The sequence below is a fragment of the Oncorhynchus mykiss genome, chromosome 11 (assembly GCF_013265735.2).
Source record: "Oncorhynchus mykiss isolate Arlee chromosome 11, USDA_OmykA_1.1, whole genome shotgun sequence".
In the NCBI taxonomy this organism is placed as follows: Eukaryota; Metazoa; Chordata; class Actinopteri; order Salmoniformes; family Salmonidae; genus Oncorhynchus; species Oncorhynchus mykiss.
Genome location: NC_048575.1, coordinates 83,691,899 through 83,704,211, shown reverse-complemented (window position 1 = coordinate 83,704,211; position 12,313 = coordinate 83,691,899). Strand labels below are relative to the sequence as shown.

General features: G+C 43.3%; 1 protein-coding gene and 1 long non-coding RNA gene across 6 annotated transcripts in view; one reads left to right on the top strand and one right to left on the bottom strand.

The window, feature by feature from the left end:
- Positions 1 to 6,174: 6,174 nt before the first annotated feature.
- The window catches only part of tut7 (terminal uridylyl transferase 7), a 63,654-nt gene continuing 57,515 nt past the window's right edge, over positions 6,175 to 12,313 (bottom strand). For all 3 annotated transcript variants that reach the window (XM_036936544.1, XM_036936546.1, XM_036936545.1), the window contains exons 27-29: positions 11,077 to 11,315; positions 7,538 to 7,590; positions 6,175 to 7,390 (exon numbers count right to left, since the gene is read on the bottom strand). In XM_036936544.1, coding sequence (XP_036792439.1) covers positions 7,550 to 7,590; positions 11,077 to 11,315 — 280 coding nt within the window. In that variant the 3' untranslated portion in view covers positions 6,175 to 7,390; positions 7,538 to 7,549. The remainder of the gene's footprint in view (positions 7,391 to 7,537; positions 7,591 to 11,076; positions 11,316 to 12,313) is intronic.
- Positions 7,606 to 9,532, top strand: LOC118937426. 3 transcript variants are annotated; one of them, XR_005034763.1, is made up of 3 exons: positions 7,606 to 7,637; positions 7,859 to 8,548; positions 9,126 to 9,532. It is a non-coding gene; the product is annotated as an uncharacterized LOC118937426 (long non-coding RNA). The 3 variants fall into 3 exon arrangements; XR_005034764.1 differs by lacking the exon at positions 7,606 to 7,637 and adding an exon at positions 7,687 to 7,727; XR_005034765.1 differs by lacking the exon at positions 7,606 to 7,637 and having other exon boundaries at positions 7,706 to 7,993; positions 8,035 to 8,548.

The window sequence follows — 12,313 nt, the reverse complement described above, 5'->3', positions numbered from 1 at the left end:
AATACAGTTCTATTCCAAAGAAAAACTAGATTCTGTTATTAAAAGACTGGACACATTTTTGCAGACTCTGACTTTTGCAAAGGTTGTACAAAATCGCGCTGTTTAGGAGTGGAAAGGTAAATTGAGTTACTGCGCACTTCACAGAGTAGGCGTTCTCTAACGGAAATATGTAGATTGACAAGAATGCGTCACTAGCAGTGCTTGGCTCTGCCCACTATGACTCAAATGGTAAACTGTGGTCTATCTTGGTTTACTTATAAAAATCTTTATTTAAACCCTTTTAGCTACAGAACACATTTATGTAAACGAACATGAAAACACCGGTGTGCGCATGAGCGAGAAACAGCCAACCCAGCGGTTTAGTAAACGGATCCACAATAGGTTGATTTATTGAATGACAGGCGCTTGAGCCAATAGAAATCCAGTGAGGTTACGACACTGTATGACACCTTCAAAAATGTGATCAACGCAACAATTAAGTTCATTAGGCAGGCTAGATCACTGAGTTATATATTGGCAGAGTTTCTAAACCCAGAGGCGCAACATAGTTTTGCCAATGTTCCCGAAAGTCTCGCTAACAGCCAGACCAGCCCAGGGTTTGAGAAGTCAACGGGGGAAGTGGACAATTCTTCATTAATTTTCTCGCAATCTAAAGGAACCTCCTAGATTTGAGACCATGTTTTAGGTCAACGTCTTACATTACTCCAACATCGTGAGAGTGACAAACTGACAGCCCGCACATGCGCAGTTCGGAGCGAGACGACCGGTAGCCAAAGTCGCCATGTCTTTGCCTTCAACTGTCAGTTTGTCACTTTCACGAGGTTTGAGTAAAATTACTTGTTCAACTATTTAAGACATTGGCTCAAATCGAGGTTGTGCCTTTTAGATTTCAAGAAAATGTAAAACAATTAAATGTTGTTTTACTTCTCTGGTCTGAAACAGACCAGGTTTGAGAAATCGATGAGCGATGTAAAAAATTATTTCATTGTTTTACATTTTCTTGAAATCTAAAAGGCACAATCTAGATTTGATGCAATGTCTTAAGTAGTTGAACAAGTAATTCACGGAGGTCTCGGAGATGTTGCTCCTCTGGGTTAGAAACTCTGTGCTAGCCAGGGTTGCCAGGTCAAGCAAACATTTCTAGCACATTGACCATTCAAACCTTCCCAAAAGACCTGAACTAGCCCAAAGAGGGGAGATGCCACATCTATACAATAAACTCATTTTTTCCCCATAACGTTATCGAGCCAGTTAAGGACGATCATGGTAACTTGTAACGTCGTTAGAAGCAAAAAAATCAGGTTTCCTTTAAAATAATAATTTTGACATATGTAGGCCGTCATTGTAAATAAGAATTTGTTTTTAACTGACTTGCCTAGTTAAATAAAGGTTAAATAAAACAAAAAATGTAAAGTAATTTAAATGTGACAAGATAATTGTCCCTTAACTCCCAGATCATTTTCCGTTAAATGAATATCGATTTTACTCTCTTGACTGCTATGATTAAGTAATAAGGCACAAGGGGATATGGTATATGGCCAATATGCCACCGCTAAGGGTTGTTCTTAAACTCGACGCAACGCGGAGTGCCTGGATACAGCCGTTAGCGGTGGTATGTTGGCCATATACCGGGGGCTTATTGTTATTATAAACTGGTTACCAATGTAATTAGTACAGTAAAAAGTAACGTTGTCATACCTTTCAGACAATCAGCATTCAGGGCTCGAACCACGTTTCTAATTGTAAATAAATCCCCTTTGCGCATGTGCATTTGACAGGAGAGTTTGAGTGATTAAAGTTGGACAGAGGATTTCAAAATCAGAGCAAGAAAAACTTAGATGAACATGAAAAAGTGTTAGGCTACTTTCTGGTCATTGTGCTGTTATGTGCCAGATGTTAAGACGACAAACCCTTATAAAATGGTGCATTTGCGAGATTGACTTAACTTTTCAATAGGCATAGGCTTCAGACTAAAATCTGGGTTTATGATTGTAATTCCACTTTGCCATGGTTTGCTTAGATAAAGGCAGGTGGTAGCCTATAGCCCCACATCTCATGTTAGGTAGCCTAGACGAGATGTAGGCCAAATGGAAACTGAACGATTTAGCAGTTTGCTTAGTACAAATTAACTGACATGGATAGGGAGACGATTTCGCAAATTAGAAGTGCTTGTTTCCCCCAATAGCCTGCTGGAATAGGCTACTGAGGATGGGGTCGTAATTTCAATCACTGAATTAAATGTTAAAATGTGTATGGACCGAATATGTTTGTCAACAACAGCCAGTGTTTATTTTTTAGACTTAATTTGACCTGTAGCCTAATCTGACTGTTACATCAATCTAATGCGTTCATAATAACACAAGACTACAACAAACTGGAGTTACAGGCTAAGACTACAACAAACTGGAGTTACAGGCTATCTATTGATAATAACACAAGACTACAACAAACTGGAGTTACAGGCTAAGACTACAACAAACTGGAGATACAGGCTATCTATTGATAATAGCACAAGACTACAACAAACTGAAGTTACAGGCTATCTATTGATAATAGCACAAGACTACAACAAACTGGAGTTACAGGCTATCTATTGATAATAACACAAGACTACAACAAACTGGAGTTACAGGCTATCTATTGATAATAACACAAGACTACAACAAACTGGAGTTACAGGCTATCTATTGATAATAACACAAGACTACAACAAACTGGAGTTACAGGCTATCTATTGATAAAAACACAATACTACAACAAACTGGAGATACAGGCTATCTATTCATAATAACACAAGACTACAACAAACTGGAGTTACAGGCTATCTATTGATAATAGCACAAGACTACAACAAACTGGAGTTACAGGCTATCTATTGATAATAACACAAGACTACAACAAACTGGAGTTACAGGCTATCTATTCATAATAACACAAGACTACAACAAACTGGAGTGACAGGCTATCTATTGATAATAACACAAGACTACAACAAACTGGAGTTACAGGCTATCTATTGATAATAACACAAGACTACAACAAACTGGAGTTACAGGCTATCTATTGATAATAACACAAGACTACAACAAACTGGAGATACAGGCTATCTATTGATAATAACACAAGACTACAACAAACTGGAGATACAGGCTATCTATTGATAATAACACAAGACTACAACAAACTGGAGATACAGGCTATCTATTGATAATAACACAAGACTACAACAAACTGGAGTTACAGGCTATCTATTGATAATAACACAAGACTACAACAAACTGGAGATACAGGCTATCTATTGATAATAACACAAGACTACAACAAACTGGAGTTACAGGCTAAGACTACAACAAACTGGAGATACAGGCTATCTATTGATAATAACACAAGACTACAACAAACTGGAGTTACAGGCTATCTATTGATAATAACACAAGACTACAACAAACTGGAGATACAGGCTATCTATTGATAATAACACAAGACTACAACAAACTGGAGTTACAGGCTATCTATTGATAATAACACAAGACTACAACACACTGGAGTTACAGGCTATCTATTCAATCGGTTTGCCAGCTCCAGGTAGGCTACACAAGTGGCACAAGTAGATTTGCAATCACTCCAGTGATATCATCATTTCAACATATTTCATGTATCAAATGGTAGCCGACAATGGCATATATATTAATAGGCTGCTTGATGGTCAACTGAGGCACATGTATCATTCTCCACATTTAGCCTCATGTCAGTTTCATTGAGGACTTTTTCCCCCTTAAAATGATCCACGCGAGGGAGTTTCACAACTTCCATTTCAAATTTCCCCTCGGCATCCCCCCCAGAACCAGGAACTGAACATCCATATATCACTTCGCTTGATACCGTTTTCTTTAAGCAGTCAACACTAGAATGTAGTTTAAACCACCAACAAGTGGATTTATGTGATGTGCCCTAGTGGGCCCAAAATAGTTAGTGTTTTGTCTCCATTAGCGCTCTCAACACACACACATCCCCCTCCCCACCACTCAGCAACAGGTCACAGTGAAATCATATATACACTGCTCAAAATATAAAGGGAACACTAAAATAACACATCCTAGATCTGAATGAATGAAATACTTTTTTCTTTACATAGTTGAATGTGCTGACAACAAAATCACACAAAAATTATCAATGGAAATCAAATTTATCAACCCATGGAGTCACACTCAAAATTAAAGTGGAAAACCACACTACAGGCTGATCCAACTTTGATGTAATGTCCTTAAAACTAGTCAAAATGAGGCTCAGTAGTGTGTGTGGCCTCCACATGCCTGTATGACCTCCCTACAACGCCTGGGCATGCTCCTGATGAGGTGGCGGATGGTCTCCTGAGGGATCTCCTCCCAGACCTGGACTAAAGCATCCGCCAACTCCTGGACAGTCTGTGGTGGATGGAGCGAGACATGATGTCCCAGATGTGCTCAATTGGATCCAGGTGTGGGGAACGGGCGGGCCAGTCCATAGCATCAATGCCTTCCTCTTGCAGGAACTGCTGACACACTCCAGCCACATGAGCCACATTGTCTTGCATTAGGAGGAACCCAGGGCAAACCGCACCAGCATATGGTCTCACAAGGGGTCTGAGGATCTCATCTCGGTACCTAATGGCAGTCAGGCTCCCTCTGGCGAGCACATGGAGGGCTGTGCGGCCCCCCAAAGAAATGCCATCCCACACCATGATTGACCCACCCCCAAACCGGTCATGCTGGAGGATGTTGCAGGCAGCAGAACGTTCTCCACGGCGTCTCCAGACTCTGTCACGTCTGTCACGTGCTCAGTGTGAACCTGCTTTCATCTGTGAAGAGCACAGGGCGCCAGTGGCGAATTTGCCAATCTTGGTGTTCTCTGGCAAATGCCAAACGTCCTGCACAGGGTTGGGCTGTGAGCACAACCCCCACCTGTGGATGTCGGGCCCTCATACCACCCTCATGGAGTCTGTTTCTGATCGTTTGAGCAGACACATGCACATTTGTGGCCTGCTGGAGGTCATTTTGCAGGGCTCTGGCAGTGCTCCTCTTTGCACAAAGGCCGAGGTAGCAGTCCTGCTGCTGGGTTGTTGCCCTCCTACGGCCTCCTCCACGTCTCCTGATGTACTGGCCTGTCTCCTGGTAGTGCCTCCATGCTCTGGACACTACGCTGACAGACACAGCAAACCTTCTTGCCATAGCTCGCATTGATGTGCCATCCTGGATGAGCTGCACTACCTGAGCCACTTGTGTGGGTTGTAGACTCCGTCTCATGCTACCAGTAGCGTGAAAGCACCGGCAGCATTCAAAAGTGGCCAAAACATCAGCCAGGAAGCATAGGAACTGAGAAGTGGTCTGTGGTCACCACCTGCAGAACCACTCCTTTATTGGGGGTGTCTTGCTAATTGCCTATAATTTCCACCTGTTGTCTATTCCATTTGCACAAAAGCATGTGACATTTATTGTCAATCAGTGTTGCTTCCTAAGTGGACAGTTTGATTTCACAGAAGTGTGATTGACTTGGAGTTATTGTGTTGTTTAAGTATTCCCTTTATTTTTTTGAGCAGTGTATATTTTAAAGAGAAATGTCATGGCGGCCACAGTGCAACTTAGAAATAGCCAACAACGCGACCAATACATTTTAACCCGCGACATCGTTTTCAAAGTTGCCCAATATGGCATGAAAACCGCGAACATGGCAACACCGGTGGGAGGACAGGGAGCTGGGAAAGCAGTGATCCAAAAACATAGCAGGCATTGGATAAATATTTGTTTTTAAACTCGTCATATATTTGGATGAGTGAAAAAAAAACAATGTTTCGCTTGTCAGCTAATCAAGTTTAAGATGTGTAACTTTCAAAATACACATCATCCCTGTATAATTCGTTTTGCATCTTATGATGTAGCCAAATGGTAAGAAAAAATGCATCATACAGGGATGATTTCTGTATTTTGAAAGTTACACATCTTGAAAACATGTTGGGACTATGTCAACAATGGACTGAATGAAGAAAATACCAAAATGTTTTTTTGGGGGTGGAAATGTTCCTTTAACCGTTGATCATTGCGTAATGTTATCTTCTAAACTTCCAACAGGTAGAAAAATACATATCTGACAAATATATACGTTAACATCTTCAGGACATAAAATGAATGGCATGTTTCCTTTTTTGGTTTTGTAAAGAAAGTTTATTTATAAAGCAGGTCTCAGAACACTAGCATCCCAGACCAGAGTGGACAGAATCTGACGTCACAGCTACCAGGCCCACCAATCAGAGGCACTGTGGCCACAAAAAGGCAACATAAAAACAAAAAACCCGTTTCCCGGTTTTCCCCCCTTTACCCACTCCCTGCACCCCGAACCCAAAATCAAGCCATACCCCTGATCATAAAAGACAAGTGGTTCGGTATATAAACAATATGGTGTCACCAGCTATAGACAAGGTTGTCATTTAATGTTTTCCCATATTGCTTATATATATATATATATATATATATATCCAGGCCTCTCAGATCGACACACATTGGGGTTGGCTACTAGTAACCCAATACAGGACCATATATTCAGCACCTATGGCGTGTTTAGAGGGAGCAGGCAGAAGCAATATGGAATTCATCTTTAGCTACCATGTTTGGAGACTCTGGCATGAAGGAGACAATTTAATACAAACTGTCCATTTTTATCTAAAGAACCCGCCTGTTTTCAGGGCCGTTCATCCACCTCTGAATACAGATTCACCCCTTTTCACGCACGCACAGAGATGAGCAGACAAACACACACAGTCACACAGCCCGGCTCAAACTGGATTTGACGAGACAAAGCGGAAGAGAGGGGTGTTTGGGAGGACATCATTGCACGAGACAAATCTAACAAATAATCACTTTTAAAATAACATTAAAAAATAAAAATCAACTTAGAGGAGGAGGAGCATGCAAAATGGCTTTTCAGTTAAAACACAATACAACGATTTAAAAAGTTCCTCTGAGGCAGGAGGGGTAGTTAAAACATAAAATACCCTCTCTATGTCCCAAATGGCACCCTAATCCCTTTATAGTGCACTACTTATGACCAGGGCGCTGGTCAAACGTAAAGCCCTGGTCATAAGTAGTGCACTATATAGGGATTAGGGTGCCATTTGGAAGACAGGCACTCAGGCTCTGCCACCATCCACTGGGGTTCCATGTCAGGGTTCCAACGGGTAGGGTTCTGAGTTCCGGATGTTCTAGGTTCAGGCTGGTGGACTGGAGGTCAGACCTCAGAGGGAGTAGAGTAGAAACCAGAGGTTTGGGGCTAGAGCTGCCTCTCTCTCTCTCCCCATCTCCTCAGTCCACTGGGCTCCTTCTGGGACCAGACAGACCCATGTGTCTGCTGGCTAGACTGCCTGGAACACACGTGGATTCAATATAGCAGGGATGAGATGCACTGAAGCTTAAGAAAGGTAACGCTATGTTGTAATGTAAAGCTACCGAAACATTTACATATAGTTTGAAAAGTTTGTGAAATTACAGTAAAATAATTGGACAATGACCTGCTTGTGAACTCAATCATATTTTGGTGTTGCTTCTTTTTCTTTTTTTCCTCCTGTTAAAGTGAGTCCAGAACAAACAAACACACTAGGATTAGACCAGGTTGAGGTGAGTCCTGAACAAACAAACACACTAGGATTAGACCAGGTTGAGGTGAGTCCTGAACAAACAAACACACTAGGGTTAGACCAGGTTGAGGTGAGTCCTGGACAAACAAACACACTAGGGTTAGACCAGGTTGAGGTGAGTCCTGGACAAACAAACACACTAGGATTAGACCAGGTTGAGGTGAGTCCTGAACAAACACACTAGGATTAGACCAGGTTGAGGTGAGTCCTGAACAAACAAACACACTAGGATTAGACCAGGTTGAGGTGAGTCCAGAACAAACAAACACACTAGGGTTAGACCAGGTTGAGGTGAGTCCTGGACAAACAAACACACTAGGGTTAGACCAGGTTGAGGTGAGTCCTGAACAAACACACTAGGATTAGACCAGGTTGAGGTGAGTCCTGAACAAACAAACACACTAGGATTAGACCAGGTTGAGGTGAGTCCTGAACAAACACACTAGGATTAGACCAGGTTGAGGTGAGTCCTGAACAAACACTAGGGTTAGACCAGGTTGAGGTGAGTCCAGAACAAACAAACACACTAGGATTAGACCAGGTTGAGGTGAGTCCTGAACAAACACACTAGGGTTAGACCAGGTTGAGGTGAGTCCTGAACAAACACACTAGGATTAGACCAGGTTGAGGTGAGTCCAGAACAAACAAACACACTAGGATTAGACCAGGTTGAGGTGAGTCCTGAACAAACACACTAGGGTTAGACCAGGTTGAGGTGAGTCCTGAACAAACACACTAGGATTAGACCAGGTTGAGGTGAGTCCAGAACAAACAAACACACTAGGATTAGACCAGGTTGAGGTGAGTCCAGAACAAACAAACACACTAGGATTAGACCAGGTTGAGGTGAGTCCAGAACAAACAAACACACTAGGGTTAGACCAGGTTGAGGTGAGTCCAGAACAAACAAACACACTAGGGTTAGACCAGGTTGAGGTGAGTCCTGGACAAACAAACACACTAGGGTTAGACCAGGTTGAGGTGAGTCCTGGACAAACAAACACACTAGGGTTAGACCAGGTTGAGGTGAGTCCAGAACAAACAAACACACTAGGATTAGACCAGGTTGAGGTGAGTCCTGGACAAACAAACACACTAGGGTTAGACCAGGTTGAGGTGAGTCCAGAACAAACAAACACACTAGGATTAGACCAGGTTGAGGTGAGTCCAGAACAAACAAACACACTAGAGTTAGACCAGGTTGAGGTGAGTCCTGAACAAACAAACACACTAGGATTAGACCAGGTTGAGGTGAGTCCAGAACAAACAAACACACTAGGATTAGACCAGGTTGAGGTGAGTCCAGAACAAACAAACACACTAGGATTAGACCAGGTTGAGGTGAGTCCTGAACAAACACACACACTAGGGTTAGACCAGGTTGAGGTGAGTCCTGAACAAACACACTAGGATTAGACCAGGTTGAGGTGAGTCCTGAACAAACACACTAGGATTAGACCAGGTTGAGGTGAGTCCAGAACAAACAAACACACTAGGGTTAGACCAGGTTGAGGTGAGTCCTGAACAAACACACTAGGATTAGACCAGGTTGAGGTGAGTCCTGAACAAACACACTAGGATTAGACCAGGTTGAGGTGAGTCCTGAACAAACACACTAGGATTAGACCAGGTTGAGGTGAGTCCTGAACAAACACACTAGGATTAGACCAGGTTGAGGTGAGTCCTGAACAAACACACTAGGATTAGACCAGGTTGAGGTGAGTCCAGAACAAACACACTAGGGTTAGACCAGGTTGAGGTGAGTCCTGAACAAACAAACACACTAGGGTTAGACCAGGTTGAGGTGAGTCCTGAACAAACAAACACACTAGGATTAGACCAGGTTGAGGTGAGTCCTGAACAAACAAACACACTAGGATTAGACCAGGTTGAGGTGAGTCCTGAACAAACAAACACACTAGGGTTAGACCAGGTTGAGGTGAGTCCTGAACAAACAAACACACTAGGGTTAGACCAGGTTGAGGTGAGTCCTGAACAAACAAACACACTAGGGTTAGACCAGGTTGAGGTGAGTCCTGGACAAACACACTAGGGTTAGACCAGGTTGAGGTGAGTCCTGGACAAACACACTAGGGTTAGACCAGGTTGAGGTGAGTCCAGAACAAACACACTAGGGTTAGACCAGGTTGAGGTGAGTCCTGGACAAACACACTAGGGTTAGACCAGGTTGAGGTGAGTCCTGAACAAACACACTAGGGTTAGACCAGGTTGAGGTGAGTCCTGGACAAACACACTAGGGTTAGACCAGGTTGAGGTGAGTCCTGGACAAACACACTAGGGTTAGACCAGGTTGAGGTGAGTCCAGAACAAACAAACACACTAGGATTAGACCAGGTTGAGGTGAGTCCAGAACAAACAAACACACTAGGATTAGACCAGGTTGAGGTGAGTCCTGGACAAACAAACACACTAGGGTTAGACCAGGTTGAGGTGAGTCCTGAACAAACACACTAGGATTAGACCAGGTTGAGGTGAGTCCTGGACAAACAAACACTCTAGGGTTAGACCAGGTTGAGGTGAGTCCAGAACAAACACACACACTAGGATTAGACCAGGTTGAGGTGAGTCCTGGACAAACAAACACACTAGGGTTAGACCAGGTTGAGGTGAGTCCAGAACAAACACACACACTAGGATTAGACCAGGTTGAGGTGAGTCCTGAACAAACACACTAGGGTTAGACCAGGTTGAGGTGAGTCCAGAACAAACAAACACACTAGGATTAGACCAGGTTGAGGTGAGTCCAGAACAAACAAACACACTAGGATTAGACCAGGTTGAGGTGAGTCCAGAACAAACAAACACACTAGGATTAGACCAGGTTGAGGTGAGTCCTGAACAAACAAACACACTAGGGTTAGACCAGGTTGAGGTGAGTCCTGAACAAACACACTAGGATTAGACCAGGTTGAGGTGAGTCCTGGACAAACACACTAGGATTAGACCAGGTTGAGGTGAGTCCAGAACAAACAAACACACTAGGGTTAGACCAGGTTGAGGTGAGTCCTGAACAAACAAACACACTAGGATTAGACCAGGTTGAGGTGAGTCCAGAACAAACAAACACAGTAGGATTAGACCAGGTTGAGGTGAGTCCAGAACAAACAAACACACTAGGGTTAGACCAGGTTGAGGTGAGTCCTGAACAAACAAACACACTAGGATTAGACCAGGTTGAGCTGAGTCCTGAACAAACAAATACACTAGGGTTAGACCAGGTTGATGTGAGTCCTGAACAAACAAACACACTAGGATTAGACCAGGTTGAGGTGAGTCCTGGACAAACACACACACTAGGATTAGACCAGGTTGAGGTGAGTCCTGGACAAACACACTAGGGTTAGAATAGGGTTCTGAGTGCATGTCAATGTTTGTGCGAGTATTCATCATACCGGTTTTTCTCTCTCTCAAATTCCTCATGTGGCTCGTAGAGGGAGATGAAGAGAAGGCCCCAGCTGGTCCTCTGTACTGGGGGCAGTCTTTCTTGATGTGGGCGTGGCTTCCACACAGGAAGCAGCACCGTTTCTCTTCCTGTCTTCTCCAGTATTCACCCTGACGATGTTCCCTGCCCCCCTCCGCCCATTCCCTCCTTCCCTCCGCTCGGTCCTCCTGTTCACGACGCTGCCTAGACCTGGAGAGGAGGAGGAGATTAACGCACACACGCTAACGGTTTTGACTTAACTCCTGAGTTATTTAGGGGTTGACAGGAAGGTCATGCCTACCAGAGAAATGTTTGATTTCTCCTTTTCTGTCAGTTATGTCTAGACCAATACAAAGGACTCGTGGAAAAAGTCAGTCGTGGAATAGAAACTTATCAAAAACCCTTTACATTGAACTAAATAACTCCAAAACAATGGTGGTCTTTCTGCACAAAATATATGATCACACAAACAATATCAGTCAGAAAATAATAATAACTTACGTTTCTCAGGAAAAGTCCTGTACCTCAGACAGTCCCGGCCCAGAAAACCTTTGACCTCATGCGCACGCAATGTTCATCAATAAGCGGTGTGCAAAACCAGTCCCACAAAAACCATAAACGTTTGTTCCACACATCAATACAAATGATTAGGATTCATAATATATTATTCCCCAACAACTCCTACAGTGCAGATACATTTAAAAAAAAAAAAAGGTGTGAGTCAATCCGATCCAACAACAGAACTCCAGCAGAGAACGGAGATTTGCCTGTTATTGTAATCTGTTTATTTATTTATTGTAATCTGTTTATTTATTTATTACTGTAATCTGTTTAGGAATGTTGGCGGCGTTATCGCTTTCTTGAGGTATGGCTACAGCGCACAAAAAAAAAAAAAAGAAAGTATGAACAAGCTTCAGAGCTGAGGGTTTGAAAACCGCCACAGTCACCATTTTTATGCAGTTGATGAATTATAGGTGACGCGCACTGCAGGGAGGAGACGCACCGAGGCCGTCAGGACAAATTTGAGGCCGTCACACACCCCTCTCCCCTGGAAAAAGCCAACCATTGCCATAAAAAGGCAGATCTCCTCACTTCCCTCTCCAGAAGATAACCATGACCAGCGCTCATCTCCTCCAATTCCTCAGCCGAGGGGGTAACACACTTTAGGGACAATGCGCATGTCTTCACCTGTGTCCTCCACCGCTCGG